The sequence below is a fragment of the Fulmarus glacialis genome, unplaced genomic scaffold (assembly GCF_000690835.1).
Source record: "Fulmarus glacialis isolate BGI_N327 unplaced genomic scaffold, ASM69083v1 scaffold7260, whole genome shotgun sequence".
Classification (NCBI taxonomy): Eukaryota; Metazoa; Chordata; class Aves; order Procellariiformes; family Procellariidae; genus Fulmarus; species Fulmarus glacialis.
Window position 1 is genome coordinate 52,440 of NW_009188304.1, and position 19,812 is coordinate 72,251.

Here is a 19,812-nt window from a genome sequence, read left to right on the forward strand (position 1 = left end):
ATACAGTTACAGGTTCCCTCTGTTTTCAAATATAGGAGGATTTTCATAATATTCTGTCCTCTTTATTATTTGCTGTTTAGTGTCATGTTCTACTACTGGGCTGTGATTCTATAAATGCTAATTCAGGAAGAAGTCCATGCTTGTGTTGAGGACAATTAGGAGAATGACACACTGTTGTGCATTAGCTTTGCACCTGTCACCTCTACAGCATGAAATTTTATTACCTGTCAACACTGTGTAGTTTCCTATTGGTACAGAAAATCCCGTGGGACTTGCACTGCCCCATTTCACAAGTTCTTTTTTTCACCCCTGTTTTGGCTCAGATGTTTCTTCATGTTTTCTGAATATGTGCATTAGATGAGATGACTTGTCACATATGACAACTTATCTGAAGTTTGCCCTAATGATTATCAAGAGTTGTGACAGATATTAAACGTTTCTGCTTGAAAAAGAGGATATTCTTCTTGACAAAGCACAATGAAAGAGGCCCTCCATATCTGAATCACCTTCAAACCGTTACCCAGTGTCCCTGGATTCATTAGGCTATGATCACACTTTATAACACCATCATTCTTTGAGCAGATCTAGAACTGAAGTCACGTTAGCAAAAACTAATATTGTGACATTTGATTTAAGGCCGTTTCTCTAACAAGCCTTTTCTTGCAGTCATCTGTTGAATGATACTACTACTACTAATTCTGTTCACAATGTATTTGATTGTACCCAGGTTGGACATCAAAAAGGTGCGGGGAGAGGCTAGGATTCTGTGGCTGAATTCTGCCTATAACTCATATTCTAACTTATATGATGACATATGTCAAGTTGATATTGCATGAGAGATTTTAGAGAGGGGAAACTGACAGAGCACAGAACTGACAGAAAAGTTTCCCCTCTCTTCTCCCTCCACTCCAGATGTTCCATCTGAATTATAATACTGGTAATTACATGCAACCCCCACAAGTACAAAAGATTTAAACCTCTTTTTGGATGGCAAACATAAAATTCAAGCAGACTAAATCCTTGAATGAGATCTTAGTATCCCTTCCAAAATATGAAGGGACTCTTTCAAAGCCTTTATTTTAGAGATATCATACAGTAATGCTGTCACAATAGCAAGGGTGATTTTTAATGTGTTTACCTGTCACTTAGGAGCTCTATGTGAAACAATATGTCATAAAAGAGAGGTATATAAATGAGAAACAAATAACTTCTAATGTAAAAAAGCTCTCATATGCTGCTGATTTTATAACTATTGTGATAAATTTTTAAAGCAACTGAGCAGATAATGTGAATTTCCTAAATTTTTCTCCTAAGGAGAGAGAGATTCTTTCTCTCTCCATCGTGAAATCACAGGCTCATAAATAAAAATGCAGCTGGAAGCAGCTTATGTTATACATGTCTGAGAAAAATGATAAGGGAATTAGAAAACAGGGAAAAGAATGCAGAGAGGGGGAAAATGCACCCATGTAAACAAAGGTAAAAACAGAGGAAATTGAATTCATTACAAATCTGATCAAAATTCTTTAGCAAGTTTAATAAGAGAGTCTCTCATAGAAGGAAAACTGTCAAAATGGAAGATGGCTTTCTAAAACAGAGGTCCACAGCATAGCAGATTTTGCTAGGGCTAAACTTCACAGCTTTAAATAAACAGTGGATACAAAGAACAACACAAATGAAATAAACAAACACAAAAATATCCTGATAATTAATAGAGTTCTACAGATCAGACCAGAGATATAACTCTTGTTTTTATCAATGGTTTCCAAAGAACCAAATAATTTCATAGACTATAAGCAAAGGAAATGAAATTAGAAGCCTTTTTAACTTGGTCTTGTTACATGAGACAACACTCGAAAGTACACCAGAATACCAGTTTTCACTGGCCAGTTGTTTTTGCAATTTTTTACAAGCGATTCTCTGATTCAGGCAAAGGTGTAAGACACAACAGCAAGAATAACATCAGAAGGGTTCTTCTTTTTTTTGGTTTTGCATTTGTTCCTTGTGTTTGGAGTAGTTCTGGAAATGGAATATCTTCCATTTCTACCCAGAGCTGTATGCTTTTCAAACCTGGTTTTTTTCAGACCAAGCCTGGTTTTTACGTGCTAAGAACACAAATAGAAAAAATCTTGGCTTCTAGCCAGACACAACTTCAGCTGTATCGCATTTTCCAGATTTGTTCTTTTCTCCTATTGCTTGCTTCTAGGATTTTAACTGTAGATTTTACCTATGTGTTTTGGATTTGCTGTTTTTAATTTTGAATATTGAGTCACATATACAATTTATGAGAATGGAAACAAACAATGACAATCTTGGAAATTGTTAAAATGCTCCAAAAAGAAATAAAATATTGGTTTCAACTGAAAATACAAATATAGGGTGAGACTTGAGTGGCCAGTTCAAAATGTAACTTTGCATGTGATTAATATGCAAAGGTATTTTAAAGTCCTCCTAACTACTCTGCAGACACCCACAGCCATTTCACATGCTTCCCCATCCTTTCACATTCTCTGTTGGAATGAATTTACGTGTATCACAGTCCTGGGCTTTGAAGCAGCTGGACAAGCTATTTTCTTACCTGAACACCTCCAAGTGATTAATATGCTGAAATGAAATAGAGCCTCTAAGTTTGTCTTTGCAAATACTACTCTAAAACAATTTTTGTGCTTGAATATTAGCTCTGTAAATATGACTGACAGAATTTCCATACTTATTAAAAAACTTGACCCATTGCAGCAATACTAATACTCAACTGTGCTCCCTATTAGCTGCTCTCTCAAACTCCATTCAGTGCTTATGGTATACAGCAAGTGACACTCCCAGTAAAATGCAGTAAAAGTTTACTCAATGCAAAATGTATAAACAAAAAGAAATAGACAAAAAAAAGAATATAAATCCCAAATATGAAATATGGGAACGGATAAATACATTACAGTGATACCTTCGAAGAAAAAGTTTTTAATCTTCCCTTCTGAAAAGTATTGCTTGCTAGTATTTTTACTACATCTGTAGGTATTGCGCAGGCATATAAAATCCTTCTCTTTTTCACTGTCTAGAGACATACTATACATACAAAATAAACTGCACATATACATGAGCACACACACACATAATCTATGGTTTAACTCCAGTAAACCATGTAACAGACACTGAAGACTTGTTCATCTTTTCTATAAACATGCTAACCAAGATGTCAAAATTGTACCCTTTGTAAGATCTCTCTGGTAAGTCTCTTGCATTTGTTCAAGCGCCATGGTACTCCATCAAATCAGTCATGTTAGTCCAAAAGTTATATACTGAAATAGCCGTATGGGCAACATTCTTTTAGTAGCTTTATTACATAACAAAATAATACCATACTTATTATCAAACTAATTTATATAATCAGATTTTCCCTTTCACTGAAACAGAACTGCAAATGCATTTTGTTGTAAATATATGGATTGGGCATGTGGGTGTGAGAAGAACAGCAGAAGACTTGCTAGGACAGAATCCTGGTATCAGGTGGAGAAGATTCTTGGCTAAGTCAACAGTACTGAATTATTCTTTCAAAGCTTACTGCAAAGTGCAAAATCACTCTACAATTGGAGGCTCATTTTTTCTATTCTATGAGCTAAAGTAACTACCTCTGCAGAAATGACTCCCCAAGCATGAAACCAAAAGTTTAAAAAGAACTCTTACTACCTTTGCCAAGGTAACACTATCTCAAGACACAAAGAACATTTTAATAGCAAGGATTCAAAAGTATCAGCCTCTCTCATAACTGAAGGCAAAGCTGCAGACACTGTCTACCTTTGACTGATATATATACACGTTTGCTACCTGGTTTTCAGCTAGCATCCAAGAAGTGAAAAAGGGTCACAAAACATATTTGTAAAAAACATAGAAAAGTGAAACGTAGAAAAGTAAAAAAATTCTCTTGGGCCTTAAATCTCAGTACAAGAAAGACATTGAGGTGCTGGAGCGTGTCCAAAGAAGAGCAACGAAGCTGGTGAAGGGTCTGGAGAACAAGTCTTATGAGGAGCGGCTGAGGGAACTGGGGCTGTTTAGCCTGGAGAAGAGGAGGCTGAGGGGAGACCTCATCGCGCTCTACAACTACCTGAAAGGAGGTTGTAGCGAGGTGGGGGTTGGTCTCTTCTCCCAAGTAACCAGTGATAGGACGAGAGGAAATGGCCTCAAGTTGCGCCAGGGGAGGTTTAGACTGGACATTAGGAAAAATTTCTTCACTGAAAGGGTTGTCAGGCACTGGACAGGCTGCCCAGGGAAGTGGTTGAGACACCATCCCTGGAAGTATTTAAAAGACGTGTAGATGTGGCGCTTAGGGACATGGTTTAGTGGTGGACTTGGCAGCGTTAGGTTTACGGTTGGACTCGATGATCTTAAAGGTGTTTTCCAACCTAAATGATTCTATGATTCTATGATTCTAAAATTGTTTGCTATTTATTACTGAGAGCTTTCAAGATTAATTATATTCACAGACACTCCATGCCTAGGAGGCCATAGAAAAAAATTCCTGAACGCAATGGAGTACATAGCTATAGTTTTGCACAATGACCTTAAGTTAAACTCTCCATTTGATGGTGTTGACTTTACGGCAAATTTGAGACTATACCTATTTGGTTAGGACAAGGCCATAAAGAACAAACAAGCTTTACATTCTTATTTTGCCAGAGGGGCTACCAGAAAGATGTTCAGGCAAAGCATCTTTTCCATTGGATTAACCCACTGTTAATGACTACGTAAGCTGATGTTGACAGTAATGTTGATGACAGTAGCAGTAACTTTTGGTCATGCAGGTGGCAAAAAATTCCACCTCCAATATTTTGTTGGAGAAAAACCCTGCCAACCCTTCTTTTAGGTAGAGATGACTCTCAGGAGCTGACAGCTTTTTTGTGGCCGTTTTCTTTTTTCTCAGACACGTAAATCTAGAACCTGATCTCTGGATATAATAGTTTTATTTGAGAACTTTGCTACCTCTGTTTTAAAGTCTAAAAAGGTCCTTATAATATAGAAAACATTCTAAAGATCCAGAACATTTAGATACCATTCCTGGAAAGAACAGTCTCATGAGTTTAGACTCTGTTTGCGTGAAATCTCCACCTGACAATGGAAGCATTCATGGGCAGGAGGTTTTTGATATTTATTGCTATTTGGAACAGCAATGGAGTTTTGCCAGGCCAGAGAAGCAAAAAGCATGCCTGGATGCAGTGAGAGTATCCAGAAGGGTTTGCTTTCCCTAAGATCACAACAACTGCTGCGGTTGCTGTGTGTCACATTCCCTGTATGAATACTTCAAATACAATGGCATTTCCCAGAGCCACCATTCTGGTTGGTTCACATATCGTAAAACCATGCAGTGGTTGGCCCATTCATATACTTTCTGTCAAGTTAGTGGTGTTTTTTATTGAATCCTGCACTAGGGAAGACTGGTTTTGAAATGAGCTGTTCCCTAGCAGTAACCTTGTCTCCCTGCTTGGGAATCTGGTCATCAATCAATGTGAAATGCAGGTGCTACTATTTCCCTTTTATTTTCTTCTTTCTGATCCGGTCTCACTTTTAACTACCCACAAGGAATACCCTTTTTCTCAAACAGGTGGAGGTGAACCTGAACAACTCCCTATCAAACCGGGTCTGTCAGTTGGTTTGATACCCAAAATGAGAAACAAGCAAGCCTGTTCAAAGTCTTTGGGGCTCAATAAATTGAGGAAATATGTTATGCTGAGAAACTCAAACCATGGATGACAGGCACTGCGCAGTCTTGCAAAGGACAAAAAGACTGAACACTTCAATCACTTATCCTAGAGCTCTCAACAGGACATGTGACTTCACTACCACTGGGAAACAAGGAGCAATCACTGTCAGATGAACAGAAAGACTGATCACAGGGTACTACTCTGTGGCAATCAAAGTAGAGAGACCAGTAAAGGAAAAAAAAAATTTGATTCTTTTAAATTCTTTGACATATTTCTGGAAATGTTGAGCAACATCCAGCAGTGGGGCCTTCCCCAAAAGACAGTTATTGAGAATTGGACAAAATTTTATACTCTAAATTGGCATGGAAAATAACCTCTGAGAGAAACTGCCCCTCTCCCTTTATTGGATCAGAAAAGAGTATAGTTGCTGTAGAATTGTCTCCTCTTACGTGTATTAAGTATGGTGCTTGTGATGATACTGCACCAGTAAATTCAATTTGCAGCAGTAATAGATGTTTCAACAAACAGAAGGCAAAACAAGATAAACACATCATCAATAGAAATTTTATCAAATGATTCCTCTTAATATTAGAATAGACTTGTTTATTTCTCTAATGAAAAGGGTAAAATATCTTCTCTAAGATGTGCCCTGTCCCCATACTGTGACACCTCCAATGAGTGACATTTTCTCTGGCATTTCTTTTTTCCATGGATGCCATAAAGTGCACCGCATGAATATGAAGTGACATCTTTACTAACATGTGGTACTTACTTATCTCCCACAATTCCCAAGTTGATTGTTGGATAGCCATGTTCTTGGATTGTAGCTAGGAGAGTTGAACGGTTACTGTCCCGAATCTTTCCTGGCAAGAGGTCATCTTCAGGATTCAGTAGCTATAGAACCAGAAAAACTCTCAGTCAGTCTCCTTGGAATACCATGCCTTTACACAAGTGAGAATTTTCTTCTTCAGATTGGGCAGGATATTTTTAGACACCTATCATAAAATATATGTGTAAAGTGAATTTAAATTAAAAGATATGTAATGTGCTTATTTAGTCCAATCCTCCATGTTGCTTAGTTTGTTTCTATTGGTTCGTGTCTGCAAAAACTTCTTTCTCCTTATGAGTACCTGGCTTCTAATCTCAAACATTAGAAATCAAAACACAAACTTTAAGTTTCCAAGTTATTGCTTCTATTTAAATGGTTTTAAAGGAACCTCATTGATGTTGCTAACCAGACTTAAAGGTATTAAAAGAAATTTTGAAGTTCATTGTCTACTTACCAGTAAAGATGTTTTTTAAATACAACAATCTGTATTGGAATAGTAGACAGAAGCTTAAAGCTTGGTTCTTACATCAATTACTGTTTTGGATGAAAAGCTTTCTCTCAAGATAGTATCATGGCAATTGCCTTACATGTGTTACATATTTTTGGAAGTTAAACTACAAAACCAACATATGTAAACATATATTTTACATATATTAGAAATTCTTTTGTAGGACACAGAAGGACAACACAATATTGACAGGAGGTAAATAATAGTAGTAACAATGTATCTGTCAAAATTACAACAATAGTGTTAGGTAGTAAGGTAAGAATAACGAAAAGTGGAGCATGGCTAAACTTTGATGCTTTGGCTAGCAGCTCTATTTCTGTGAAGATTTCCATAGGTTGTTTAAAAAACCTACTGTGCAGGATCTTTTTTAACACATGATACAAAAGAGAGTGCCCACATCAGTAAAGGACCCTTTAATGACATGCAAGAATCTTCAGTCATACAAAAGATACTATTCAGAAAATCATCACCTGTAATTCTTGTAGCTCTTTGGATTTGTTCTTTGGTTAGCGGTATGTTTCCTGCACGACACACCCTGCCTATGTTATGAAATCTGGCAAGATTCTGTCCCAGCAAGGCTGGCCTCAGCCACCCAGTAGTCACAGAGTAACCTTCAATGGGGTTGTGGAAGTTGTAAGGACACCACCAGATGACAAAATTCAACATATTAAAAGTTTTCAAAATCTTTCAAAATTCAACATATTCAAGCTGTATGAGAATACAGCTATTGGGTTTATGTTTGTGTCTGGATTTCAAAAAGTTTGTCTTAAAAGACAGTCAAAATTATAGGTCAAACTGTCTTTCAACTGACTTTATCACAACCCACAAGTTCTTTTGCTTTTGCTCTTCCTATTCTCTCTCTGTGCTGCTGCAGGAAGGAATGAGCAAGCATAGTTGCTGGCTGGGGTCAACCCACAACATATGTAAAATTAGTAAATTAAGTTAATCTTGAACCTGATTTTTCTGATGTAGTTAAGACAAAGCAATTAGAAAGCTGGTCTGGAGTTCTACCAACAGGAGGTTGTCTGGATTTCAACATGTGCTACTATTAAAAAAAAAATCAAGGCACAATACTACAGCAAGGCATTTGGTAGTACTATTCAGTTTTCAAAGACGGGTTATCTGCCATTTGCACTGTAGCTACAGAGGAGGGCTGCTCAAAAGAAATACACTCTTCCAGTCATGACTGGCAGTATGAATTACAACCCTGACTACTCCACAGGTCCTCCCATGCTGGCAGGAGGAAAACAGCTGGCACATGGTTGGATACATTACCAAAATTTTGGCAAAGACAGTGTGTGAGACTTGTGAGAGAGCCCTCGAGGGAGAAAACACAAGCAGCTGATTACGGGTTGATCACTCACAAAAATACCTCATGTCAGCAGGAGCTGCAGCTCAAAAAGTGAGTCTGCTTGGGAACAGGGTGGAAGTCACTATCCAAAACACTGTCCCCAAGAAGATATAGTAATTCAGAGCTTGATTCTAAACATACTTTTCTTACCTCATTCCCCGTTGACATGACTGCAACCACTGGAAACTTGTTAACTTCTACTTCAGTTACTCCAACAGTTGCTAAGAGACCAATCTCAGATGGACCCATGTGGGTTCCTTTAGCCAGCACACATTCACCTCTTTTAATGTCATGTCCTATAGGTCTGAAAATCATAGCACAGAAAAAAACGAAAGAAAACCAGAATGAGATTGAAAGTATCTTTTCTTGATTGGTGCTGCTCCAGGTAAGGAGTGTCCAGGGATGTTCATTAGTCAGATTGTCAAAATGTCAGTACTACTTATGGTTAAAAAATGACTATAAAAATCACCAGCCCTTCTATTCCTTACAGAGATATTTTACTGTTTATAAAGTAGACTGTTTACAGACCTGATATCTTGGCCTGGTCGAGCCTGCACCAGGATTCGAACCTCTAGTTCTTCAGTGCCCTACAAAAACAAGGAGATCAAATACGGTCAGCTGGGCTATTCGAAGAAGATTAACCAGCTTCAATTTCTCAGAAGTCTACACAGCTTACAGTACTTATTACACTGAGACTTCATGGTTTAAGCATCATCATTGTTCTCCTGATGTGTGTGTCAAGATTGTAATACAATGCGTGCTAAAACTTTATATGAACAGCTTTATAAGAAATTCCCTGTTTGATGAGCTCACCAGGGAAGGACCAACACTGAATACGTAGGTTTACCTTACTTTTATTATGATCCCTGTGCTTATATATCTTTCCTATGTTACATCCTATGTTTGTCTGTTAATCTGGTATACCGAGTAGATTCCTTCTACTCCTCTCAGTCAACTTGATCTGCTTGAACAATTTCAAAGATGGCATTTCAAAAAGACCAGTAGTCTGCCAGACAATATGCCACTAAATCCGCAGAAAGGTGTGAAGAAGCTACATGCTCTAGCTGTTTCAGGGTTTTCCTGTGTAGATCCCTGCAGTGGAAACTCCTACTTGAGAGCCTTGTACAAATCAGAATGAGGCTTATTCATCATGTTTATTTACTGTGAACAAAAGACAGTGGCCTGGAAAGTCTGATGCCTACTTTAACATTTGTGTTTACTTCTTCAGAATTTCGATGGTTTGGTGATTCATTCAATCCCAATAAATGGCACACGACCTATATTGTTAATATTTAACTTACAAGCCCTGCAAGTGGGTTGATGATATATACACTCAGCTTTGAGATAGTGCCAGCCTGTCAGTAGCACTAAATCTACACTTACTTAGACTGAACAGATTTTGTTTTTACATTATCATGTAGTGCTTCATACTTTAAGTACCTCAGAGTTATAAATCAGACAAGACAATATTACAAGACAAACAACGCACGCCATTGTCATTTGGAATTTTTACAGGAACAAAAGTGTTGTATAGGACACTGGGACTTGTGTCTTTTCTTAAAGGTGATATGGACTGCATTTTCTGAGTTCAAACCAAGTGCTTTAAACTAAAGGCCTCGAAGTTAAAGTTAATGAACCTGTTGTTACAAATTGTGATTCTGTTTACCTACTGTGACAATGGATAAATTTAAACGCCTGAAAACCAGGAAATGACTAACAAAAACATCAACCCTGAAAAAACGGATTTCTTACTTTATCACAGTATTTTCAAAATATGCTTTTAATGCAAATTCTGTTTCTTTTATTCATACTCTTCTTGTATAAGAGAACAGACTATTTTTGGCTGCTAGTGTCCAAAATGGCTGTGCTGGTGCCCAGGATCTTCTTTTATCTCCCTTATCCCCTTCTGAAGCTGTAAAAGACACTTTATGCTTGTGATGAAAATCTGGGGCAACAGTTAGTCTAAGAATTATTTTATTTTTATGACACTCTGGAGATGGTTGGCCAGTCATGACGATTTTAATTTTCCATATCTTTGATAACATTTAAAGATAGCTAGGAAATTTCTAGGGAATCAAGAGGAGTGCCAATGATATATCTGAGTAATAGAAAAGGTCCTATTTAGGACTCCTGGATTAAGGGAAACAAGAAAAAAAAGGCTTTTGAGGAATTTAGTAATCCCAGGTTTTAAAAGCACTGTGGAAAGTGTGACTGTGGACAACATGGTGATGTGCGGAGACTGTTATTTATGGTACTGATGGATATCCCAGATAATTCAAGGTGGCTAGAGGCAGGGCTTGCAGGGAGGTATGGCATTATGCTGAGAACATCTTCCACTTGATGTGTATCAGACAGCATTCTTCTTGCTGTGTATTAATATATTTTGAACTATGTCCGAGTGGTTTACTCTGACAGTTGTTAACAGCCAGCATCCATACTGATATACTGATGTTCGGTCTTGATGTAAGATCTAACTCTTGTTTTGGTTGGTCACATTGGCCTCCTTTTTCCTACAAAGTGACATAAAAACTCAAAATGAAAAGGCTGTAGACATGTTTTTGCAAAGATCTTTCTCAATGATTGTACATTTGGCAAGCTGATGAGAATTTTTCTTCCTGCTGGATAGATGTAATTCCTTTCAGGCCTATGATTTCTACAGTCATTTAGGGAATGTTTGCTATGATATTTAAGTACTGCTACCACAACTAGAGGTCAAGGAGCTCCTTTTAAAAGTACTTTCTGTCTTTTCAGAAGAACATTTTTCAGATGTTAGAGATTTCATTTCAGTTAAATCCCAGCCCTGAAGGAGTTCTTAACACTAAGAAGAAAAATATTCTTGAAATATGTAGCCACCCAGACATGAAAAAGGAGAGAAAAATAACATATTAATTAAACTATACTAATTATTTATGTACAGGATTAGCAGAGTGGCATATTCAAGGACAAGTAGAAACTAAGAGTTCTACCTCACACTTATAGGCAAGAAAAGGAAGCGGAAAGTGGCTGACCATTCACTAAAAAAAAATCAGAGTTTAAGCACATCGCCAAATAATGTCATCTCACATGCAGAGGAGAACATGCACAGAAAAAGTGGAATCCAGGAAAGCAGTCATCCAAAGAAGAAGTAGAAAATAACAGGTTATCATGTACGTTGCTCTGCAGTGTGATAGTCCTCTCATGATGAGGTGGGCAGTGGCCACAGAAAACTTGCTCAGTAAGGCTAACGGAACGATTAACAAGCAGTGAAGGCAATGGTGTATTTTACGGGAAGATAAAATCTACACATACACATCTGTAACCTCAAACCAGGACTGACTCAAATTCTCTGTTAGGAAGAAGGTCAGCCTAGACAGCTTGCTCACTTCATCAGATGTAAAAATTTATGCATTTACAGTAATAAGGCATGAGAAAGGATAGTGAGAGTATGTTTCAGTTTTTGCCGTCTTCATCAGCTTTGAACACCAGAATTCATCTGCTTACACCCCAGCTGCAATCGCAATGCTAGCACAGAGCTATGGCGAAGTGGAACAGCTTGTCAGAACAGCAGCAGAGGAGCAAAGGCTGATTTGAGCAGAGAACCATGCACACACTTCATTCCAAAACTGAACTTGGAAGCTGTGACAATAAGAGACGTATCTTCTTGCCTTAAAATCTGTCAGATGATGGCAAACATGACGATGGTGTCCTGAAATCACAGCTGGGTAAGTGAAGGTAATGATTCAGAAGGAATTCTCTGAACTCAAAAGAAGTCTAAGATGGGCTGTTTGGGATACAGTTGTCTACAGACAGCTCCTGTGCTTCATCAAAAAACACATTTTACTTTGTTAAGACAACTGTGCGTACAGAATTAGTACTGCAGTACTCATATTTTTTCTGTGGTATTCTGCAACATCTGTAAGGTAGAGCGCTAGTATGATTTATAGGTATGCTGGAAAATCTGTTGAAATTAAACAGAGTTAAGACTATGTTCTGGGGGAATATGCACCTTATCCACTTCCTGGTTTTCAGAGGTCTTAAATTCAGTAATTTTCTCATTTCAAAGGAGCACAGAGGTCTATCGAAGAAACTTAGTTATGGCTTAAAAAAATTTGGGGGGCACTTACTTCCCCAATTACATAACAAAACCCCTTATTCTAAACATACGCCTTTATTGTAAGGTATGTACACAAGACATTTCTCCAAAATCCACCAAATTCACCTTTGCTGAAACGAGACCAAATCTGATAATACAGAACCATCTTCATAGCATGGTTCAAAATAATCCAAGTCATCCCTATTTAGCTTTAATTACATCAGCGGTAATGCTGCACTGTAATATTTCAATGTATTATTCTGGGATCAATATGTCTTTTAAGAAAACTTTTCCCCTTCTTACTCGGTGAGTTTAGGAGAACTTTTGAAGTCCTCATCTTGCTGAGTTTCAGGATGATCCTGAAATATAAAGAAGATTGCTCTACTGCTAAATGTGAACTCAGTAGAAAAGAAGGAAATATAGTATCTGATTGCCACTATGTATTTTAAAATGTGAATACACTAGGCACTCAAATTGGACTGTAGTTATGGATCTCCAGGAGGCATTTGCCTTTCACTCAAATCATGCTCCCAAATACTCTGGTGTCAGCATTCAACAACTGTGATGAAGAATCAATGTCAGGACAGGCAGGTCTGTGGTTCTGTTATCACAGCCTGAAAAAGTGAGTAAAATTGCCACTAGGAACTGATGCGAAAATCCTCAAACTTCTGAGATTAACAGAAGAGCTTTTCTGTAGTTCTCTGCAGGACTACCTTTCATATTTACAGGATTGTATCATGAGCCATTTTCTGCTGCACACAAAAGAAAAATGAGTTTTAACTTGTGACTCACATCATCTGATTCCCTGATGAGCTCTGTATCTTCCACTTGCACCACTGCATCAGCACCACATGGAATTGGAGCACCGGTTGTAACGCGCATTACCTGACCAGGCATCACAGTCTGAGTTGGCTGAAAAATAAACAAACAAAAATTAATTTACTTTTGAAAAGAAAAATCTCAAACCATTTGGACTTTTTGGAAGTAATCTGAAAGACTAAAATTCTTATTTGTGGCATGACTCTTGATATACTGCTAGTGATATCAACGGGTATAAACGCCAATGTATTTAAAGATCATTAGGTCATTGCTTCAGATCTGGTCACATATTAGGTGGCTTCAGATTTTTCCCCTTAGATATCTATCACAAGAATAACTTTCAGAAGAAGCAATATACTGATACTCTGGTTGGCTTAGAAAAATAACTGGCTCAGAAATATAACAGTTAGATGGTGACCTTCTAGAAACTTAGATGAGCAAAAATCTAGTAGTTCTCTATACATAAATATTTTTGCAGAGTACTTTGGTCCCCAGAGTTGAAATTTCTTTGCTTTGGTTTGGTTGGGGTTTTGTTCTGTTTTGTTTTACCAGCACACTATATACGGAAAACCAGCAGCCTGGAAGTAAACTAATGTAACCAGCTGCTTCATTTTTAAGCAGATTTCCTCACACTGAGAGACAGCTCAACACTAGTTCACATAGAATATCTATCTTTGTGCAGGTCAGTTTAGCAAAGCCTAAAATTGGTAATATTCTACAATTCTGTAAAGTCACAGTACATTACAAAGTTTCAGCAGAAGCAATACAAAGAATAGAAAAATATCAGAACAACATGATAAAACAAATGACATGGTTTTAATAAAATTTCTCACCAGGCAGCCTATTTTAATACACATTTCTCAAAATCCAGAGTAAAGTTGTAATCATAACCGCTTAAGAAATAACTAACTAAAAGAAAAATCTTTCTAAAAAAATGCAACTAAAAGAAGCTGGTATGATGATCGAGATTTCATTGCTGGAATATGAGCGCTTGTTCCCCGCAGCACTTCAGTAAGCCCAACTTAATTAGGCTTTACTGTTATTAGTGAACATGTGCTACGCGCAGATCTACACAGCTGTGATCAGACCAACATATTCTGTACGTGTCACACGTATAATTCATGTGCAGATTGACTCTATATTCCATATGCAGCACTGGAATATATCCAGGACTTCTCAGACAGTGATTAGCACATCTTTGATAGCAGCCCACAGACCTGCAAGCAGTACTGCCCAAGCATGATTACCTGCTCCCGCCCAGCAGCCATTTACTCCCTGACTTTTGACAGGAGGCTGTTAGACATCTGCAAATTCTAGGCCAGTGGCCAACGTTTCAGCTGCGCAAAGCTGTGTTTGCCTTGCCCATTCTTCTACTCCGTTTCAGCACTGTGATAACCTCTGAAATGTGAGTATTACTTTGAAAGGTGTGTATTTTAAAGGTTGCTCATTGGGACAGAAGCCCTAGGGAGAGGCTGGAAATGGTTTGTACCATTGTACCACAGTATCACAGTGACCTGCGTATCCCGAGAAACAACTGAGCCCGGAGTTGATTGAATCCTGACCCTTTTCTAAGAGTAACGGAAATCTAACATCCTTTGAGAAGAACATAAATGAAATGGTCAAATAAACTAAAAAAAAGATCACTCTTGCCATATGCCATGGTTAGTGTGTCTTTAGGGCAAGATTCATGTTATCCTAAAGCAGGTATCTAAAACAGATGACATAAAAATAACACTTTTTTTTTATAATGGTATTTATTTCTCACCACTGACTATACAAGGAGCTGTGGATGAACAGCTGAGATGCTGCCATTTATACCGAAGATGCTTAAAAGTGAAAATAATCTTGTCTAGTGTCTTATTTTGATTTTTATGAAAACAAATATTGCAAAAGGCAAAGCTTATGCCTTGGATTATGGGAGCTGTTTTGCATATTGTTGTAGATGTAGTCTATAGGCACATTACAAATAGGTAATATTGTTTGAACTTACTGAAGTATTGATGTCTTTAGTGACAATTTTTAGAGGAACAATGTACTGCATAAAAAAATTCTCCCATTTAAAATGCAGGTTTTGGGCCTCAAGAACCACAAAGAATGAAAAATGTCTAGGACTCTGCCAGAAATCAGTGTCTATGGTGATAAAATGCACTGTAACTATCCATGCTTTTGGAGTTTATTACTAGATGAGTTAATTTTTTGAGGTGTAATGATGTGAAACATTTAAACAAATTTATGATACAATAACAATTGCTTCTAGAATTGGTTGCTCATATATTTAATTTCCTTTTTGTCCTTTGAGAATTCGATCAGATTAACTTTATGAACAAAAGTCAACCATCAGATCTGTGTGTGAATCTCCAGGGCTGTGTTCTTCTGTGCTAGAGACTATGAAGATGAAGAAATGATTCCTTCTCAGAAAGCATATTAATGTGCAACAATTTCACAGAAGCTCTTTTAAAGGCCTTTGAGATCTCACACTTATCTGGAATAGGGCAGTACTGGGTTCTGTCCTTTGCCTTCATCACTGATAATCTATTTAATGTTAGTCACTGAATAAAAAACAGAAGTAATCTATTGAGCACAGCCCCCATCTCAGGCATTTTCTCTCGCACATGATTACACCTGTCCTGCGTGATTTACAATAATCCGTGCTCCTTTCTGTAAAAAGGCCCAAGTTAATGGAAGGGTGAAAAATGTCTGTTTTTCATCCTGTATTATAGCTGGTTAGTCACAGTGCCTCTTAAAAACGTCTTTAGAAAATCTTCCAGGAAATGCTAAGCTCCAGCTATGCAAGTCTACAGGAAGAAAATCATTGCTCCCCATGGCTGAGTTTTTCACACAGAGGCCATGTAGATGGCTCGTGACTAGTACTCTCAAATGTGCCGTAATCTCCCCTAAGCAGGATCGTGCCTGAAAGTTTTCCTCAATACGAAATAAAAAATCGTTGTTCACATAAACACGACCATCTGGAAATGGAAATCAGAAAATAATACACAATTTACAAATTGAAACAGAAATGTCCAACTTGGCTATATGGCCTCTCTGCAATTCTCAGTCCTATTTTCTTTCTCTCTGTGTAGCATTTACATAACCTTTTCCCCTACAGGAGGAACCAAATCTAAACCTATTTTGAACTCCCTGCTGTGAATCACTCTGTTAATTGGTCTGTAACATGAAAAGCAGAATGTTGCTGCTGAGAGTGACTGAAGGGTGAAATGAGACTGAGGAGCCTTCCAAGGCTGTAAATAATTTCTTGGGAAGGAGATGAACCTGAAGATGTGTTGGCCCAAGAAAAAAAACTTTGACCAATTATTCATAGGTCAACAGCCTCATTTTTTTAACTCGCCACTAGTATTTCCAGAATTATTCTCTCTCTGTGTGCCTCCTCCCACCCAATTTTTGTTCCTTGCCAGAGAGGTTTCCCATTCCCATTAATCTGGGAGGACAGACTGTCCCTGCAGAGAGACATTTGTAAGCTCTTGAATTTTGTAGGAGGGAAGCAAGCTCCCATTTCCCCTTTTATCCTTTGTATAAAGCTGCTGAACTGATAAGGACACTGAAACCCTTTAGACCTGTGGGCAGTCCTTGCCATTAGACACAGCTTCAACGGTACTGTTTTTAAGCACCACTGTGCTGTGATATTTTTTAACTAGCAAAATGATAATATTGATGACTGGTGAATAATGATAGGAGCGATAATTCAGCAGGTTTTTCTGCTGGTTCTTGCTATTTTATAGTGACCATAAAAAGGGTTGTAGAAATAGTTGTCAGTCTTTCGGATTCTGGACTAACGCTTGAAAATGCAGACAGAAGAGCTAAAAATCCAAGGCAGGTGAAATTCTTTAGTTTACTTTTTTTAGTATTTAAAGTAATTTTACATATTTTGTATAACAGATTCATTAATCTAAGATCATGTGAATATCAGTATTGAGAAGATGTCTATTACACCAAAGTATAATTCATGATGGTGGATGGGAACTACAGCAAAAATTATTTTCATCGTTCTCTGTACCTATCATGATTAGTCAAATTAAATGTCTATTATACATTTAGAGGCAGTTCAACTCAATTTTTAAAAAAATGGAACAATTCTGTACCTGGTAATACTTCTAAAACCTGAAACCACTTTTGAAATGCATCTATTTTATTCGAGACTTTTTTGTTTAGCAGTCAAAATGGCCACACTGTAAATTCCTCATTAAAAGCAATCAATCCTTTATTTTGCCTGTACTTATTCCATTTCTGCATTATTTCACATACTATACTCAGAATTATAAACTGGGACTTGAAATAGCTGGAGAAACATTTTAGATTAACCCATGCTCTCCTGAAAAGAAGGTAGCAGGTACAATTAAATTGACAGAATAAAAAAAGTGGTTGAATGCAACTGATTTTTTTCCTACCACCCCAGTATTGGTACAGGAACTTTATCAAATGTACTCTTGAGTTTGAGAGCAAATCCCAAATAGTGTCCATTCATGAATAGTTATACAGCACAGCAGGTCATGAAAGGATGCTGCCCTGACTTGTTCTTAAACTCAATCCATGTATCTGCTAAGGTGCACAAACACTCTTTTGATTTAGCAAACAGAAAAGGAGCAATACCGCAAAGTAGGCTGCTGCCAGGCTTCCTCAAGATTGTTCTGATCGTTACCTACCTCTAAAGGCTTCATACAAAATTCTTACACTTTGTTTTGCACGTTTCAGCGTGACATATGCAAGCAGCTTGTGGAAACAGTTACTGGGCTAATGTCCCTTTTAAAACCTGTCAGCAAGAAGGGGTTAAATCTTGTCTTTCCCTGTTTATGAATTGTAACGCCACTAGAAACCTTATGTCTTCTTACATTGTACTAGGGCAGAACTGTATGCACTCCTATCGCACAGGCCAGCACAATGCTCTGAAGTATTTTGGGATATCCTTGTTAGTTCTTTATGTAACCGCACAACCTCACTTTCTGAAGTCATGTCCCAGGGTACGTAGCAGGAGGCTAGGTACAGCTGTGTCCTACTTCATGCCACCTCCAAGAATATTGAGTTTTGGAGCACTAGCAAGGCTTGCAAAAATACAAAGCAATATCTTACAAAAGAAAAATACATTAAAAAAAAAAGAGAAAAGAAATTGTGCTCACCTGCTCACCAGCTTGGGATTCCCCTATGATGAATCGATCTCCTGGGCCATCAGCAGCTGTTAAGATGGACAACACAAATGGTAAAGGCTGAACCAAAACAAACGATGGCATTAGAAGTTAAGAACCAATGAATGATCTAAGATTCAGTTCTTCAGTGTCAGCATGACAAAGGTTATAGAAGTTTTGCAAACATTTTACACTTTAGGTCCTTTTAAGTTGTGTTTATGATTTTGAAAATTACAGGTTTTAGTACTTTTAACTGAAAACTTCTCAGCAATATGGGATCAAGTAAAAGGAGATTAGGAGGAATTATATTAATAATAAAGATTTAAAAGTGTTCATGAGATTATTTTTATAAAAATGTCCACTGTGAGCAAATCTTTTTCCATGTCAAACTAACACTGGGGAATCACATATTTTGTGAGTGTATTACATATCTTTTATCTAGACAACAATACTGACATTTCTAGATTCTATCTCTGCCTTTGGGGGAAAACGTGGACAAGTGCAGTGGTTACAGACTGTGTAGATGACCATACAGGTTTGGCATTTCCTGAAGAGCACTAGGGCTAAGATAATGCAACTTGGACTGCCACATTAGAAGTCTGAGTTCTGTTCCTTTTTGTAATTTTAGGAGGTAGCACTGCTCTAGCTACCTTCTATCTTTCACTGAAGCCATTCTGAAAATTCAGTCTGAGATCATTGATTTAACAAACTGAAAGCCTCCAGGACTTCTAATTTAGCCAAATCTGTATTTTTACAGGGACAACAAAGGCAACATTACTAACGAAGCTTAACCTTCTGCCTGCCTCAAAGGTCGTTCAGCAAGCTGCATTAGCGGTATTACAGGCTCTACCATGGTGTAAAGCATGTATGGAGCACAAGCAACTCTGCCTGTCCAAGCACGGCAGGCATGCTGTCAAGAGTGTTCAGACAAACTGGGTTCACACAATCACATTTAAATATGTCTTTTCATTAATTTTAAATCTGTTACTGTCAAAAGTTGATTTCCCAGAGATGAAGTCTAATCAGTGACAACCTTTGTCTTAATACTTTATTTCAAAAGCCCTGAATATACAGCTAGATAACCTTATCATATTGAGAAGAATTGCCTTCAGGAAGGATGCCCATTCAGTCTGTATAATGACTTATCACATTTGTACTCATACATCAGCTCCAACTCTGCAGATGATGATCTATGGTACTTAGTCATGTTTGAAGACTAATGATTAACTTAACTTTAAAAGCCTATCAAACAGCCTAATCTATGAACTTTAGAACAAACTCTAAAATACGAAAGTGGAAGAGGACTCTTCAACTACTTGTCTTCGAATAATGCATATAATACTGCTGAATACAGTCGTCACACCTCCACTGAAAAAAATGCACTGGGATGATCCAGCAAAAGAAGAGA

The 19,812-nt window shown here is 37.6% G+C and overlaps 1 protein-coding gene across 1 annotated transcript in view; it reads right to left on the reverse strand.

Moving 5' to 3' along the window:
• The window catches only part of GPHN (gephyrin), a gene marked incomplete at its 5' end in the record, with an annotated part of 202,461 nt that overhangs the window by 23,111 nt on the left and 159,538 nt on the right, over positions 1 to 19,812 (reverse strand). Inside the window, 5 exons of the mRNA XM_009578130.1 lie at positions 6,463 to 6,584; positions 8,529 to 8,682; positions 8,907 to 8,965; positions 13,243 to 13,362; positions 18,399 to 18,454. Of these exons, the coding sequence (XP_009576425.1) occupies positions 6,463 to 6,584; positions 8,529 to 8,682; positions 8,907 to 8,965; positions 13,243 to 13,362; positions 18,399 to 18,454 (511 nt within the window). The remainder of the gene's footprint in view (positions 1 to 6,462; positions 6,585 to 8,528; positions 8,683 to 8,906; positions 8,966 to 13,242; positions 13,363 to 18,398; positions 18,455 to 19,812) is intronic.